Raw genomic sequence first — 16,928 nt, forward strand, 5'->3', positions numbered from 1 at the left:
CCAACTTGAATCCATGTAATATCTAAAGGTCAAATGATAGATAATATTTGCCTTTTAAAACTCTATTATCTTCTCTATATAGGAAACAAAGTTGAAGCGATTGTACACTCACTACAGGTGACCCCCCTCTCACGGGCACGGTGAAGGCTTATAAAAAATATACACAGAAAAAAGGGGAAGAAATAAGAAAATATGAATAACCCACACACGCTGGCCTACAAAACTCGTCTTGCTACTTATCGCAAACACAGCCGCACATGTAGTTAGTAGGCCAGATATACGTGTGGTAGCCATTCTCGATTTCAGTATCAGTGCCTTTGTCTCCTTCCGCTATTCTTCCAGAGAGGGTCACGTTAAGGCTGCATCCTAAGGGTGCATTTGTGACCGCGAATCTTGCCCATTGTCAAGCCCAAGAACTGAAAAGGCTGAACTGGTAAAACATGCATGAAGATTCAGTATGTGAGACATGTTGTTTTCACTTTATAAAAGACCGGATAACGAAATGTTTATTTGATTTTAGAGGACGTACTTTGGTAGAGAAGCTCTGATAGTTGGCTGATTCGCATAAGCAGTAAGAGGTGGTCTTAGATCGGGAAACTTCTTCATGATACTTTCAAGTTGCGGCATTGGTAACTGCAGAACAATACCAAAAAGTCGTTCAGAATTTCTGTAAATACACTAAAACTCATATGTTCTTCTATTCTATCACATTTCTTGTACCTCCAACAAGACAGGGAAAGAATGTGGCTGTGTCTGAGACACACATTTCAAGAAGCCAGGCCACAGTTTTGGTAGTCTCCATATCTGCATGCATCCAAAAGAAATAGTATCATAAGCACACAAGACGGAAAATAATCTCAAAGCTGATGCTTGTCTTTGATCTTAAAATTACTCACCTCCCTACTCACCAACTTTGAAAGGATTCCCATGACAAAGTCAACCTGGCCAAAAATAAATAGTCAGAAATTTCTGTATTCGGACTAAAAGAATCTAATGCAACCTTAACCTCATATATGAGGCTTCATCATACTAGTGTTGAACATCTTATTGCCTTGTCTGTAGATTTTTTGTTCATGTCAAATTAACTTGCTAGCTACATGTTCGTCCTCTTGGATAGCAACCACAGAATTACAGATAATCATGTGCGTGATGCATGTTCTTTCTATATCGTGGATGTTTTCGAATTCTATATATGTTACTTCGATTCGGTTTTATAAAATAGCTTTTGGGTTTTTACGTCACTTTGTTCTTTACTCTACCCATTACGACACTTACCAGTGTTGGAAAAGCATCGATTGCCTGAATTACTGTTCTCATGAAAAGTAAAGGCAGAGGTGTTCGATCAACCTGAAACCATAAAGTATCACAGATGTAAATATCTAAACCACTAGTTCTTTTCTACAACAGATATGGTCGCTTTTGACTTACCATCTGACCGAGGGCCTTTGCTAAGACTTGCTGCGTGAAAACTGTGCGTTGTTCAAAGCAAGCTGAACATGCATCTGTTATCTGAAAACAAAACACAGCCAAATGAGACGCTGCTAACAAGGCGAGAGAGTAGGTCAAACAGCTAGAAAACTTTCAAAAATGCATAAAGGGTCCATTGCTTGCTGAACAGGTTAATCAGGTCTATAGCAAGACTGACATTCTAACTACTCAGTTGCTAGTTGCCACTAGTTTCCTAGCAGCATATGGCATGAGAATGCATCATCGACCTCGCATAAACAGCTTACATGAGGAAAAGGTACACAGCAGTGTAGATCTAGCACTATAACTGATTTCGAGCAAACAATTGCACGCAACAAGGTCCTTCAAAAGCACTTTAGATGGAAAATCAGGAAATACCTTTTTCAGTGTTGGCCCATCTTTATCAGGAACAACCTCGTGAATAGCAATCAGTACCTCGGCAGGTGTTAGCGCAGGGCCAGTGTGAGCAGAACCCTGTCACAGATATAACCAAAATGATCTGACATGTTGTTACAGCGGAAGAAAGGATATATTCTGCCAGAGAGCGCACCACTTCTCAGACAAAAAGATCACCGTAAGAAGTTCAATATGAAACTAAAAACAACAATGCATGAAATGAATTATACGCAACATCCTTCTAACATATCTAAGATAGCAACTACGGGATGGACCACCAGAAAAAGGATTATACCTGTAATATATGAGCAAGTGCAAGTTGGAACTTATCAGGTGGAAGATTAAGAAGCGGCGGAAAGATAGGCAAAACCTGTTACAACGAAAAAGAATGTCTGCATAAGAAGTAAGGAACTGTACCACTCATGAGCAATTTCAGACGTCATTTTTGCATCCACCAGTAAAAGACCAGACAATTTTCAGAATACTTCAATAGTTACTACTTAAATTTCCACATTTTAGGGTAGGCAACATAATAGGGTGCAAACGGACAAAAATTACAAGTCTCTTCATCTCCCTTCACAGTAAAGTAGTGGAAAATGGAAAGAGCAGAATCCATGGAAAGAATTTAGAAAATAACCTCGTCTTTAGTGAGTGAAGAAAGCAATGGGATAAGAATTGAAACATCCTGCAGCAGACAACTTTTTGTAAGGATTTGCAATTTTGATTTTCATAAATATATACAAACAAAGAAAATTTATTAGAAAGATCTTCATAACAAAATCAAACCTTTAGCTTCGTTTCATATAAATGCTTTACAGTAGCAATCAAATCCAACGAAGGTGCCAATTCTTGTGTCAATATTTGCAACACCTAGACATACAAAATAAACAACGAGCTGGTTCAAAATTAGAAAATACTTTTAAAGCAACGTGGATATACTACAGGGTAACACGGAAGCCACTTACCAATGTCAATAAATTTTCACTTCCCTTAGGAGGATCAGATATTATAGGGAGCAGTTCAATATAAGATGAACCTAATTCTCGTATCAGGATAGGCATATGTCGATGAAAAGCCTGAACCAATTAAAAAAAAAAAAAAACAAAATAAGTCAGTTTGATGTTTGTGAATATTAACATTTTATATTCCGATTACATTACGGAGAATATTCAGTACCACGCCACTCGTTATGCATATAAGTGGCGTGAGCATTTATTAAGGAGGGAGGCTAACTCACCTGAATTACTGTTTTTGGAGCTTTCCCGTAAACTTCAAAGACAAGTCGAAGGAGACTAGGTTTCTGGAAAATTGACAGTATTCATCAGAACAATGGGAATATTCAAGGAGAGAATATTCTGAGCATTAGGAGCAAACCTTTTTACATAAAGCGAAGAACAGAGAAATTAGTCTCTGAGCATCAGAAAATGATAAAACAGAAACATCACGAGAAGTTTGTAGATCCTGCTGAGAGTGAATTTCGGAGTTTCCAGACCTTGGAGAGTCACTTGTCGAAGTTATCTGACTTTTAGCCTGGAGATAAGTCAGCAAATCAACCCATAAAAAGTCAAGGTTTATAAACTAAAGCATGCCTAATTCATCGACTAGGCAATCCTCGCAAGGGAAAATTCAGAGGCTTACGAGAAGACACAAAAAGCAACTAGCATCTTATAGGTTCTAAAGAGTAGTAAGCTTTTCTATATATAATTCGAAGAGAACTAAGGCAGCTAAACGCCCTCTAGAGAACTGTTAATGGCTTTTGAAGCTTTACTACCTTTTCAAGAATGATATTCACTCAACTACCAGATTAAGACTATATGCTATTACCTCTATTTTTGTTCCTTCTGCAGTCTGCGAGAAATCTGTCTCAGAGTTCACAGCAGTCAGCAGCCTATCTGTTGCAAATTGCTCAACATGCTCTGATATGTATCTAAGGTGATATAGTTTGTTCGTGACCTATGCACGCATTTCAGAAATATAAATTAGAATTACTGTACCAGCAGTTAATAAGAACCATGTTAAAATAATGAGACTAGTTTCCTTACAAGTCGGATGGCCTTTGCACGGATGTCTTCTTCATAATGAACTGAACACTGCCATAAAAGGATTAAAACATGCGTGAAGAACATGGAAAAATCAATAGGACATGACCATGAATCTAAGTATGAAGATACAAAGAAAGTTTCAACTTTCAAGCACAACATTCTTTTACTGTAGAAGCTCATGAATTCCTTTCTGGACTTAGAGATCAAAACACAATGCTTTTGAAATTGCAATTTTCTGTGCATTCTAAACAATTATCCTAATATCAAAGTTTTAGAAATTCATAATGTGATCTGTATACAGGGTAAACTGCATCCCAGGCCCTGATAAATAGGGCTGGTTAATCCTCAATGCAGTAAACAGCTTAACTTGACCAAATTATAGCAACAGAACTAATATGCTGCAACTATTTCGTGGGACTAGTCAACAGAAACTGGGGATTTTAAAGGCAACATGTAGATATCTAAGTTATGAGGAAGGAACTATCTAGCCACTTTAAAACTTACATTATCTGAATTCTTACATTCTCCATCACTGAGACTATAATGTAACTCTGTGACAAGGCTTGTAAGAAACAAAATAATAAAGTCTGACTACCGATTCTTACATTCAATGCTATAGCTAAGCATGCTTTTCGCTCATTTGGACGCACTAGAATTAAGCTCCAAACTACACCAAGCCCTTGGGTAACACGTTCACTATCACAGGCTTCTCCTCCAACTGGGTCAGGACGAGTGGAGCAGAGTTCATTCAGTAGCTTTATGGCAGAATCAGGTAGATGTGGAGCTTCTCCAAAAAGTCTGCTAAAAGACTTGTCGAAAGGAGGAAGAGTATCCAGAAATGATCTTGCCTACAGCAAGTATGTTAGTAAGCGAGATTCAGAAACAAGAAACGGAAAAAGTTGAATAAATGCTCACCACTGCTATGAGAAAATTTTCGTAAACACTAGCATAGGAAGAGGATTCATCAGTGTCCAGATTCGCCCTTGAATGCAGATGGTACAGAACATGTAAAACAAGTTCATGCCCCTAGAAACAAAGTAACAAACAGATTAGCGGTTCCTCTAGATATAGAGTTGGAGACGAAAAAGTTTATGCAGACACATAAACACTCGCGCTGTAACAGTATTGTGCACTTCTAAGATGCTACAATATTAATGACAGCCAATACTTTCTCAGATATGGAAAAAGAGATTAAGAATCCAAACCCAAATAAAAAAGAGACGACTGATTTTGATGAACACTGCAGTCAAATACTAGTGACACGTACCTTGAATTCTCGATGATCCACACTAATATGCTCTTTTAGTATGGCTGCAACATCATTGCCAGCATCAATCTGGAAATAATAACATAAATAACATTTATCCTTGTAAACAAAAAACTTAAAGAAAAACTTGAAAATAGGATTCAATATGGAACAGGAAAACCACAAGTAATAAGTATCAAATAGGCATTCACCTGAGCAATCAATCGGGCAATCAATGCCATGCGAATCTTGTTACAATCAAAGCCACAGACATGTCTATTTGATTCAATTATCCTTTCTAAAGCCAACTTTCCTACAGTGTTGCTTTGCTCTTTGGTAAGTTCAACATGTGATGGAACAGGTGCCAACTCTCGGTAGCTTTCCTCTGCTGCAGTAATATTTGAGTCTACAGGAGGGTGTAGATCAAAATCCGGTCCTGCTTCTGAAGGCGAGTGTTGATTAAAATCTGGAACGGACACTGGATCCAAATCAAACTTTGTTTTTCTGATGCCTTCATCATCCCTGCAAGGAGATAGTGGAACATCTAAAGATGATTTGCCCTTTGAGAGGTAACTATACTCCTTGGGAATAGGCAACAATTCCTCTCTGCAATCAGGCTGATCGATTCTTCTGATTACCGAACTTCCCATCACCTTGTTTTGGCTATCCTCTACTGTTATTGGATGTACTGAACCACTAGCCCCTGCAGCAGGAACCGAAAGTGGCTTGCTCGCTAAGGTCGAGATGTCTATCTGAACTGGGACTGTTTCTTTACCCTCACCTACAGGTAGTGATGTTGGTCCCACAGATGGATTTGAACGTCTTGGATCCATGCGACGAGGGTCCTGCATCGCTACGTGTAAGTTATCTTGGAGAAAAACATTAAATATCGAATCAAACAGGAGAAAAACATTAAAGATAGAATCAAGCAAACGGAAGTTTGTACCCTTCTTGGGTCGCGTCTAGGGTCGACACCCGCGTTCAAGCTAGGCACATCGGATAATGATGACCCAACAGGAAGGGTTGAATCGAAAGGAAGTTGTGGCTGACGAGTCGGAGAACGCATGGGATTTATGGAAGAAGAAACGACAATATCTGCTGGAGTAGCCAGTGAAGTTGTCGACGTAGGAGGGCTACTAGGCAAATGCTTCATGCTTGTAATAACAATATCAGCAAGCATATCTGGATGAAGCTTAGAAATGAGAATTTCAAGTGATGCAGCTCCTCTGTCTCCTTCAGCAAGCAAAGCACCAATCATTGAAACCATTTGTTCCACTGGAGTCGGCTCACTGTCTGAAGGATGGTTACCAGAAGCTATGCCATTGATAGAGACAGTTCCATGTGGAGAATCACTTATTTGACCTTGCGGAGTCAAATGCATGTTATTATTATGGCGTAAGCGCTTCGGAGCAACCTCACCATTGACTGTATCATCTTCACCCTGGGGCATTATTCGTTTCTTTGACAAATCCCAAGAATTCTGATGATTTACCGCCTGGTTGTTCTGGAAAGTAGGTTCATCAAGAGAAGTTACTGGTTACAGTGACCAAAACTGATAGGTATAGACGCGTAGGAAGAAATAAAATTTCTTACCTTGCCAGACCATTTTTCACGTGCAGCGCGCTCATTATTTCTGATCAATTTATCCACTTGGCGGAGAACTTGATCAGCGACGTCTGCAGCATTCATTGCTCGTAATGCTCTAAGAAGCTTGTCTCTTGACTATAAATGCACAAATAAAAATAACCAGTAACAAAACAAATATCAGCTAACATAATGAAATACGATGTTTTTGACACATGGTCTGATCAAGCAAATAAATTGAGCACTGGATTTCAGCGGACTACAATGAGATCAGATAACAGAAACAACCAACACAAAAATTATTAGCATAAAGATACTTAAAATCGATGTTTGATAATGATTTCAAATGTTAATCAGATAAAACAATACAGGGAAGATTGAGGGTAATAGACACACTTCATAGAGAAATAAGACAATAAATTATGAACGCCCTACCTCTATCATAGGTGAGGAAGTACATCTAAGGAATCCCAGTAAGGCAGTTCTTATGGAATACTGAACGCTTGCAGCATGGCACCCCTTTACCGACTCAAGATTTGGGTGAAAATCCAGTAGGACGGAAAGGACACTGTTGTAGTGGACAGGCCTCTTCCTTGCTACCACCGCAAGACTGCGAAAGATAAGATACTGTCAGATACGAGACCAGTGCTTACATATGAAATATTCAAAACTGCAAATGGTTCAGTTATGCTTCTACAAGCTAATGGATCACTGCACATCTCAGAAAACAGAAGAATGACACTTGCGTCAAAGAAACTGCACTAAGGTTCTTCGTATGCAAACAGCTGCATTTAACATATGCAGCCTTATTATCTAACGCAAAAAATACTAGAGTATTTAGAATTTTATTGAGCAACCATTCCTGTGAGAAACTTTCCACAGACAAATTGTTTACATATCACATTATCAAGCAGTCAGAAATTCTTTCCTGGAAACATATCAACATAAGAAAAACTCTGCAAAGCTAGCATATCCTAACGACTTCCTCCATTTACAATAAGATGATCTATTTCACATATTCTTAATTACAACTTCATCAATTAAGGGGAACGTAAAACCGAATGGAAAATCAAAACCATCTCTGTGGAAAATGTCTTTCCTCTCAGAGTTTAGCATTGATCTTTCTAGAAGATCAATGGTCTCAGACACTAAAAGTTAATATCAGTTCAAGCAAAAACAATCATCTGCCAGGTAAGTACTAGTTTTTGAATATCTGTCAATAATGACAAGTTAGTTTGCGAAGCATATATAATTTCCCAAGATAAGCTGAAGCTGCCCCAAAACAGATAAAGGCACTTTGATAGTTCAAAGTGACTATAGATATGGCACCTAGTGGACATAACAACCACGAGATAACTTCTACGCACATTTTAAGAGTAAGACATGACATAACATCACGCAGCATGTATTTAACTCATTAATATTCATATCAAATATCCACCAAAAATGTATACAGAAGAAATATTCATCACAGCAACATGTAAATGTTAGGCTAGAATTCACCATAAAATATCTTTGACTGCCAAATTATACTGTGTATACCGTAATACTGTAGTGTATACATTTTTAATATCCCAACATAACAGTCATACGTGTATTATACACATCCAGTTCACATAACGATATAAAACTTTCCTCTACCATGTTTCTGCGTAACTTGGAAACAGCATTTCTAACTACTAGATCTGACCCTTCTAATTTGGATCGGAGCTCCACAGAACCCAAAAACTCGGGCACCATATGACCAGGCAACTTCAAAATTCGATAACTGATGCAGCTTCAGCCGAGCCTTTTTCCCCCAGACTATAATTCAGTTAGCTGCAACTATAACAAATGGGTTGAACAGGCGCTATAACCTGTTTCCATGCTTTATCTCTATCAGCCAAAAGTTTAGTAAATAAATAAAAAATGAAATCACTTTAAGGTAGACAATCATCTGCTTATTGTTCTATCTCACAAACATGAGGCACACACCTCAACGTTTAAACCCATATCAGCTCATCTTAACTCTTAGTGCAGCAAGATACATACTGAAGGGTTTGTTTTATCACCAACATGCACGTGAGAATGAGTGTTTCACATTACGTACTACACATGTAAAAGAATAAAAAACACAGAAAAACATAACAATAAGTAACTAAAATTTGAGAGCACCAAAGCAACTATTTCAACTTACTTGCAAGAAACAAACATCTGGCAATCATTTTATCTAGCTAGCAGGTTACCAAGCAAAACTAACATCATGAAGAACAGAGAGAAAGGTGAAAACACATGAATAGTGGATGCATCCAGAAACATACCAACTAACAACAGTTATCGTCAGTGCACCGGGTAAACGACCAGCCGCTTGTATGAGATCTAGTAAGATGCCAAATGTCCTACTTGCTTCAGACATGAGCATTGCTGAATTTAGAATGGGGTGACCGCCAACTAGCCAGGAAATGTTAAACATCTGTCTACTTCCTGTAGTAGAATAGAAAAAGTTGACATGCTCGAAACAAAATAAACAAATCATGTATTGTGCTATTTCAGATTCATACTGCAAGATTACCTTCGTTGAAAATATTCTCAGGATCAGATGCATCAGGAGTAAAGAGCAAAATAAATGTCTCCATAAACTTTAGCGCCAAAACTTTCACCCCTACACAACCAGGCTATCATGAACGAAAGGGCAGGGTTAAGTTAGAAAAGCTTAAATTGACGGAGTAGCAGAACAAATACTCAACCAAAGACCATTACTCGAGAGAGGAACAGACAGAAAAAAAAAAGACTATCCACAGCCAGCATACCTCCAAAGCAGTAGAAAAGACGGCGTCTTTGAACTTAACCATCCATTTCCATAGTTCCCCAACCCAACGATCAACTTTACCATGATGATGAAACTGTAGAGATCATCAAGAATATACATCAGCGAGACAAACGGGAGACTTAATGAGAAGAATTATGAATATTGCTCGTGTGAATATACCCACAAAGGTTCTACTAACATATAAAACTAAAACTATTAAACACCAAATCAGCATACTACAACACATCCAACTCGAGAAACATAACGGACCTGCATTGCCATCTCTTCCAAGATGGTGCAATAGAAAGCTGTTCCAACAGAAATAGCTTTCTTTGCAACAAGGGGATCCTCGTCCTTCGCTAAGACTAGTAAGACGGTCACAAGAACATCAGAATGATCAAGCATCCTCAAACCAACCTCTTCAATGATCCTGTCACCCAAAACAAATCGATTAAATCAACAGAATTAAATCAGCGCACCCCTTAGACTAAACTCCTATAGAAGTTTCAAATACATCACGCCGTATTAAGGAATTGATTATAACAGTTCTATGGCAGAAGAACCCTAAAAATCTTCAACGAGTTCGTGCGAAGACTGGGGAGAACGAAGAGAGTTGAAGCAATAAGGGATTTGCTAGAGGACTCACTCGATAAGGGATTTGCGGACTAGAGTTTCAGGCGACGAGTGGAGTTCCGCGAGATAGGGGAAAATCTCAGCGGAGAGAGACGGCTCCAGGGACAGCAACATCTCCTTCACCTGCCTTAGAGACGAGAGCTTCACCGCTAAATCGCCGTGGTTGTTGGCAGCGGCGAGGAGAGAGAGCGCCTGCGCCCTGGCTGTCGCCGCGGCGGTAGCCATTATTACTGAATTCGAGATTCGGATGGCGGAATTGGGGAAATAGTGTGTGTGCCACTCGCGGTGGCTTGGCGGTTCTAGGGTTTTTCAAGGTTGGAGAAGAAGAAGAAGAAGAATCTCGGCGAGACACAAGAGGAGGAGCAATTAGGCATGGGAGAAAACAAACAAAGGAAAAAGAGGTTGATGCAACTCGGTAGAACCGGGATGGATTCAATTCATTTCTTAAAATTTTCTAGGTCCGCAAGATACGAAAACATCATGTTGTTTACGTTTCCGAATCTGCAAAGAGCGCCGTTTTGAACTACTTAAACCAAATCAGCTCTTTTTTTTTTTTAATCAGCTCTTTTTTCTTTTTTACCAATCAACATAAAAAGCTGCATACAAAGATTCATAAATTATGCATGTTCTTTTTCTTTTCCGTTAATGTTTTTAATATTGATGATAAAAGGGCCAAGCCCAGTTACAAGGCCGAAGCTCAAAGAAAAACTACAAATCTGAAAGTGTAAGAGAAAAACTCACTTGGGCCCAAAACCAATAAAACGAAAACCCTAATTGAACGGGTGCCACCAACCGCGTATCAAGGGGAAACCTGCGTTCCGTGACCGTCGCAACTTGACCACCACGCCCAAAACCCTTGCCTCTACACCGCGCAGGACGCTCAAAGACCACCACTTCATCATCATCGCTTCTTCCAACGGAGAGCATCAATCGATCTAGATCGAGATCTCATCCTTAACACAAACAAAGCCACCACACTAAGAATCATCTTCAGTCCGCCGGAGAGCATCATCAAACGAATCGAGATCTCATCCAACCATTAACACATATAGAAAAAAGAAATAAAACTGGAAGCCCTAGAAACATTGTCTTCTTCTCACGGGACATCCTGAGCCGACTACAACGACTTCCGCAGAGTCAAAACCACCAAACGCTTTCATAGACAAAGGCCACAGATGCCGACGACGCAGAGAGCCTCCGCCCCCCGGAAACAAGAGCCGGCGACAGCGAAGCTATATAAACCTCCACAACTTAGAAACCAAGCTAAAAGGAAAAAACGCTTTCTACTTCTCCAAAAGAGGCACATCAAATCAAGCAAAGGATCCAAAAACGGACAGAGAACTCAACGCCGGACCGATGATAGCTGTGAAGCCCTTCCATCGGTCGGAAACCAGATCTCACTTTCTCTCTCTCTGCTATGTTTTTCTCTCTCTCTCTCTATGCGTCTAAAACGACATAGATTATGCATGTTCAACTGGAATTTAATAAAATAAACATAAGACATAGCATAAAAATTAACCAAATTCGTTCAAACAGCTTAATTACTCATTTAGTTCAGTAACAGAATAATATCGCACAGCTTGGGTACTGAGTCACACTTCTTTTATTGATTAGTACTATATATTTTCACACAAATCACACTTCTTTATTGATTAAGTGGTCATAACTATCCAGTAAGTTTTGTTGATGGCTAGTCCTAGTGGACCAGATGTATTTTTCTTTCTTTCTAGATGGACATATTTATTTCTTCGTTAAATGGACCTATTTGAATTTGGGTGAGATTAACTTATTGGGAAAATTTGCTTGACTGTGCATTTCAAGCCGCTCTGGGCTAAAAACTGGTAACTTTGTTATGCTTTGTGGCTGCATTGACATTGCTAGAGAAGCATGCATTGTTTTAGATCATTTTACTGTTACAAGGATTACGAAAGAACTCGTTGTCCTGACATGTTCATTAGATTGGTTTGTTAATTCTATCAATCTGGTCCAAATGAAAGTTATTGTCCTGAAGTGAACATCTAATCTAGCTAATTTTTCTGTGTGTGTTTTGGCTTCCATCTTGTTAAAAACGAAGTTTGGGTTTACGCATATCTATTTCTTCTAGAATATATGTTAAGCACATTACTCGGTTTCTTGCCACTGATGAATGGCTCTTTTTTTTTGGTTTGCTTATGCAGTCCTAGGTTTGGCATAGCACATGCACTTTGTTTGGGGCTTGCTCCATGGCTTGCTGCAGAGATTCCAATTCTTGTGGACTCCGGCATGATTAAGCACAAAGATGACGCAGCCTCATCTGCTGAATCTTAGTCTATTTTAACCTCTCTATCAGTCTGAGAGTTGAGGTGTTTATCAGTAATAGACTAATAGCTGAACTCAGAAATGACTCAGGTGGATGTCTCTGCCCTATACAACTTGAGTATTGGATGTTTGTTCATACTTTGGAACTGGTTCGTGCAATGGTGAATTGAAATGACACTTGTATGTTAATTCCATAGTAAAAAAAAAAAGACATAAAAATCCATGTCAAGATCTGATAATACAGTAGACAGTGATACAACAACTCTATAATTTTCCTGTCCACCAAAACTTGTCCTTCCGTATTACTTTACAGTTTCTATTGATAAGCCCCCACTTCTTTCCTTGTATTCTGTTTTTTAAGTCAGAAGTTGTAGTATGTAACTTATAAGGGGTTCCACAAGCCGCAGAATCCAACTTCGCTGCAGGATCTTTGTCTACAAGTAGTGGCGTCGACTCCACACTCTCTGTTGCTCCAACACTTATGATCTATTTTCTGGTCAGGAACATGGCAAACACTCTCTCTATGTTGCTCACGAAGTCTAGAGTTTGGAGCTATCGATGGACAGACTTTCATTGACAATGCACTTGCTCCACTTTCCCATTCTCCACTCTGCAGTAAATTTACAGTTTAGCAGAAGTAGAGAAAGGACTAATAAGTAATAGTCCGTGCCCTTTCTGTCTATCACTGCAAACAACAGCATCTCTGTTCTTCCTAATCGCTAATGCACTGACTAGGCAGTGCAAACTATGCATATAAGTCTTAAAGCTTCAAAAACGATCAGAACTAGAACAAGAGCCAAACCTTAGAGAACGTCCAATTGCCAGAGAAATAACTTTCTGGTAGTTTCTCATGCCAAGAGCGCATAACCTGTATAGGATGGCCCTCGGTTGTGAATATATAGTTTCTTTTGGCCACAAATGAATCATCGAAGAGGAGATATAAGTACTTGCACCTGCGACCAATATGATGTTATGACTTCTGACATCGTATAGGTTAAGTAAATAATTACGTGGAGGGAATGGTAAGCCTTACGTTTCCGCGAGAAAGAAACTGTGCTGATGATCTTCCAGTTGCATGGTCGTCACATCTCTAACACTTGCAAATCCCCCTGCCACCTTCGTATACCGATTAAGAGATTTTACCATTGCTTCACCAACATCTAGGTACCATGGATCTGCAAAAACAAAGGGATGAAACAGCGATCTATTGTCTACGGAGGTTGCTTCAAATGAGGTGGTTCACATTATAAACATTTATGCGAGACAAAAATAAAAAATGCAAAAACCTTTTGTAGCTTGGTATAGGTAGAACGTGGATTCTGCTAACTCAGGACGCAGTGGATAGTACCTCTCAGTAGGATGTATCATTTGATGATCCAGTAGATACCTGAACAAAGATTTGTTCAGCATCCTTTAGCCCAAACATCAAACTTGAAATCGCTGATTGCATACCTTTCAGGTATAACACCAAACTTCTCCCATGCATGGAAAAACTCCCAGTGCGATGAATTTGCAGCTGCGACATCCCCAACAAGAACCTAGTAGTAAGAACTTGAGAATGACAACCAGAATATCGCCTTTTCATCTGTTCTTTCTAAGGCATTTAAGTAATCCATTCATTCATTATACCTGTAGACCCGGCCAAAACGCCTGAAGACTTGTTAGCTGCCAATAAGTTGGTTTCCCACTCCACATATTAGCTTCATGGTACCTAAACAAGGTAGATCACTAAATCTAGCAGTTTTCATTTTGGAAGAATAGAAGTCTTAATCTCATAGTGGATATTGTGGAAGTACATTTCTTCAGGCTAGTATATTACCAAGGCCCATATCTGAAGTACTTCTGAGATGCCAGATACGCAGAACGAAACATTCGCCAGTAATCTTCTTTTCCAAAAAGAATATAAGCCTTCATGAGGTATTCATAGAAAGAGTCAACCCCTTTATAAGACCAGAAATGAAATTACATCAGAGCTGCTTCACTCTAAGGCACATGCTAATTCCACATATAAATAAGTAAAAGGATTCTGCAGATATCTCTTGAAAAGGAAAAAAATTGCCACTAGATATCTTCAGAAAATGAATAACATACCAGCTCCAATACCGGAGGAGTACTCTAGCCATTCCCCAGTTACCACATCTAATGTTGTCCCAAGCAGATCTAACGAACTGCGCATCCTCCATAGCTGACGAAGCGCACGTAGTGCAGCTGATTCAAATCTAGGGTCACCAGTGAGCCGTGACAATGCTCCCATTTCAAGAATAAGAGAACCTAACATGTAAAAACGCATATCAATAAACACCATGAACACATTACCCAAATTCGTCAAAGAAAGATACATACCACATCCTGAAGTGCTTGTTTCAGTTGTCTCATTCTCCATTACTCCTTTCTACCCACATACATTACTTTGGGTCAGAAGCCTTTTCCAAAAATTCTAAAAAAAAATCAATATCCAGGATTCTAGATGCATAGAAGTAAACTTATTTTTGGTGCAGGCCATAAGTTACGTTTCAGTACCTTAAAGTTAATCCATGCATAGGGTATTCTTGTGGGTGTTTCAAACGCTGGTAAAAAGCGTTTTCCAAGGTCTTCGGCTAATCGAAGAAGCTCATTGTTGTAGGACCCCTGGATCAACCTATTAGTTGGATCAATTGCAAGAAGATGAGCAGAGATAAGTCCTCCAAGAAGTCTTATATTGCACTACAGATCAGAAGGGAAAATAGCACCAGTTAGAAGCATCATGAAACTCGGGGACACATCCAGATTAGTGAAGGAAATTCAACAGAAATTAACTTCATATCAAAGTAGTTCTAAGAAGGAATAACTTTAACCATTTACTAAAGTACAGTCCTATGAAAGAGCAAATAATTAAGCTTCGTATGAAGTTAAATTTCACCTCAAAAAGGTTGACCCGTACATCAACATCGAATGTTAGATTTTCAGAGAGCCAGAGAACCCCCTTTTCAAACTCTGTCTTGTTTCCCAATATAGCAAGGCTGTGACAAAGAGAATCATGTGAAACTGATATTGAACAACCCCTTAGGGAATGCTTTCAATTTTGCATAACATACCTGGACAAGGATTCAACAAGTGTCACAGCTGATCCATTATAATCTGTCGGCAGGTGTTCAAGCTGGAAACCAGAAATCTTCAAGTCAAGCTTCTGCTTAAAATCGTTTATTATTTATTCTCTATGAGCTAGTAAAGTTACCTTGAGATTTCCAAGCTCACTGAGGGAGTCTGTGAAACTTTTTGTAATTGGCTTTAACTCATCATGCTGATGGAATACAGAATGCAATGAAACTCAGAATCACAGCAGCCAGAATTCATCATACTCTTACAAATGATAAAGTTGGAAGTAGTTTGACACTAACCGGAAATGCGTAAGTCATGTAGTTGTCATACGCATGATAGAACCTGTAGAACAACATGACCAAGTATGAAAAGATTAGCTTTGGATTAACTTTACTTGCTGTCTTCTTACTTCTTTCTCTCTTATTGTATATTTCCTTTCATTTCAGCATTCATGGTTTGTTTGAGCATTAAAGTTAGGAACTGCACCCACATAGTTCTCACAAATACTATAAAGCTAACACAAATGATACAATGAGACGACCAAACAGACTAGTGCGCACGAACCAGCAAAAATCACCACTGAACAAAGCCTAGATCATCTAACTCTCTCAAAAAGTGTTGGTGACTCCTAATGAAACTTGACCACAAATGAAAAGATCCCAGATTTGAATTTGGGTTTCGGTAATTTCTCAAATACCACCGCCAAACAAAGAAAAAAGCATTCAATGTGATAAAGATCTGATACCACCCGTTCAGATACAAAAATCTCTTACAACGCAACCAAAAAGACCGAACCCACAAAGGATCAGCTTGAATTAGAGCACATGTTTAATTACCTAATCCCAAGAATGAGCTAAAAAAATTCAAAAAAATCATAAAGCATTGACAGACTGAAAACAACGCTGCTTACATCTCGCGGACTTTCTCTCGCATTTGTTGCTTCTTGACGTCGTCGACATGCTGCGAGGAGGGGTCGATGAAGAATGCGAAAGAAATAAGGAAGCATATGAATACATGCTTGGGACGAAACATGGCCAGGCTACAGGAGAAGCTAATAAAATCGACGGCGATGTGCATTCATCGTTATCCACGCTATGCTGCGTCTGATCTCGAATCGTCAGCTAGATGACAGACCAACGCGACTTCTCTAATTTGGGGATTTGTTCCCTTTTAATTTACCGTTTTGCCCTTTTTACTCCCAACAACAAAAAAAAGCGACCGACCAAGACAAGAAAAATTTGAACTCTTACCCAGTTGGACTTTTGACTGAATAACAACAAAGTTACATAACAACTGAATTAATTAAAAATAATTGAAACAAAAATTTAAAAGTGGACAATTCTCCTAAATATTCCATCCGTTTCATAATTAAATGTCACACAAAACAAATATTACT

General features: G+C 39.0%; 2 protein-coding genes and 1 long non-coding RNA gene across 5 annotated transcripts; 1 reads left to right on the plus strand and 2 right to left on the minus strand.

The window, feature by feature from the left end:
* Nucleotides 1-34: 34 nt before the first annotated feature.
* Nucleotides 35-10,628, minus strand: LOC103839032. Of its 3 annotated transcripts, none has more exons than XM_018655169.2 (27): nucleotides 10,170-10,628; nucleotides 9,794-9,953; nucleotides 9,525-9,617; nucleotides 9,287-9,389; nucleotides 9,036-9,198; nucleotides 7,171-7,345; nucleotides 6,745-6,873; nucleotides 6,098-6,655; nucleotides 5,364-5,996; nucleotides 5,173-5,241; nucleotides 4,821-4,931; nucleotides 4,511-4,753; nucleotides 3,906-3,953; nucleotides 3,688-3,816; nucleotides 3,238-3,381; nucleotides 3,101-3,163; nucleotides 2,829-2,939; nucleotides 2,650-2,733; nucleotides 2,501-2,548; nucleotides 2,159-2,233; nucleotides 1,846-1,941; nucleotides 1,429-1,509; nucleotides 1,276-1,347; nucleotides 897-941; nucleotides 721-804; nucleotides 530-633; nucleotides 35-430 (listed from the first exon to the last, which is right to left on the minus strand). In XM_018655169.2, the coding sequence occupies exons 1-27, from the start codon at nucleotides 10,379-10,381 to the stop codon at nucleotides 367-369; spliced, it is 3,897 nt and encodes a 1,298-aa protein (XP_018510685.1). In that variant the 5' UTR covers nucleotides 10,382-10,628; the 3' UTR covers nucleotides 35-366. The 3 variants fall into 3 exon arrangements, with proteins under 3 accessions (XP_018510685.1, XP_009113756.2, XP_009113755.2); XM_009115508.3 differs by having other exon boundaries at nucleotides 35-425; nucleotides 3,238-3,393; XM_009115507.3 differs by having other exon boundaries at nucleotides 41-430; nucleotides 3,238-3,393.
* A 304-nt stretch (nucleotides 10,629-10,932) lies between these two features.
* Nucleotides 10,933-12,909, plus strand: LOC108869931. The gene is made up of 2 exons (XR_001956499.2): nucleotides 10,933-11,997; nucleotides 12,334-12,909. It is a non-coding gene; the product is annotated as an uncharacterized LOC108869931 (long non-coding RNA).
* On the minus strand, nucleotides 12,617-16,696 carry LOC103839033 (alpha-mannosidase I MNS5). The gene is made up of 15 exons (XM_009115509.2): nucleotides 16,443-16,696; nucleotides 15,832-15,874; nucleotides 15,669-15,734; nucleotides 15,529-15,590; nucleotides 15,354-15,453; nucleotides 14,975-15,157; nucleotides 14,798-14,846; nucleotides 14,546-14,725; nucleotides 14,274-14,394; nucleotides 14,084-14,165; nucleotides 13,907-13,992; nucleotides 13,741-13,841; nucleotides 13,488-13,629; nucleotides 13,257-13,407; nucleotides 12,617-13,064 (listed from the first exon to the last, which is right to left on the minus strand). The coding sequence occupies exons 1-15, from the start codon at nucleotides 16,607-16,609 to the stop codon at nucleotides 12,837-12,839; spliced, it is 1,761 nt and encodes a 586-aa protein (XP_009113757.1). The 5' UTR covers nucleotides 16,610-16,696; the 3' UTR covers nucleotides 12,617-12,836.
* Between the last annotated feature and the right edge of the window lie 232 nt (nucleotides 16,697-16,928).

The sequence above is a fragment of the Brassica rapa genome, chromosome A09 (assembly GCF_000309985.2).
Source record: "Brassica rapa cultivar Chiifu-401-42 chromosome A09, CAAS_Brap_v3.01, whole genome shotgun sequence".
Taxonomy (NCBI): Eukaryota; Viridiplantae; Streptophyta; class Magnoliopsida; order Brassicales; family Brassicaceae; genus Brassica; species Brassica rapa.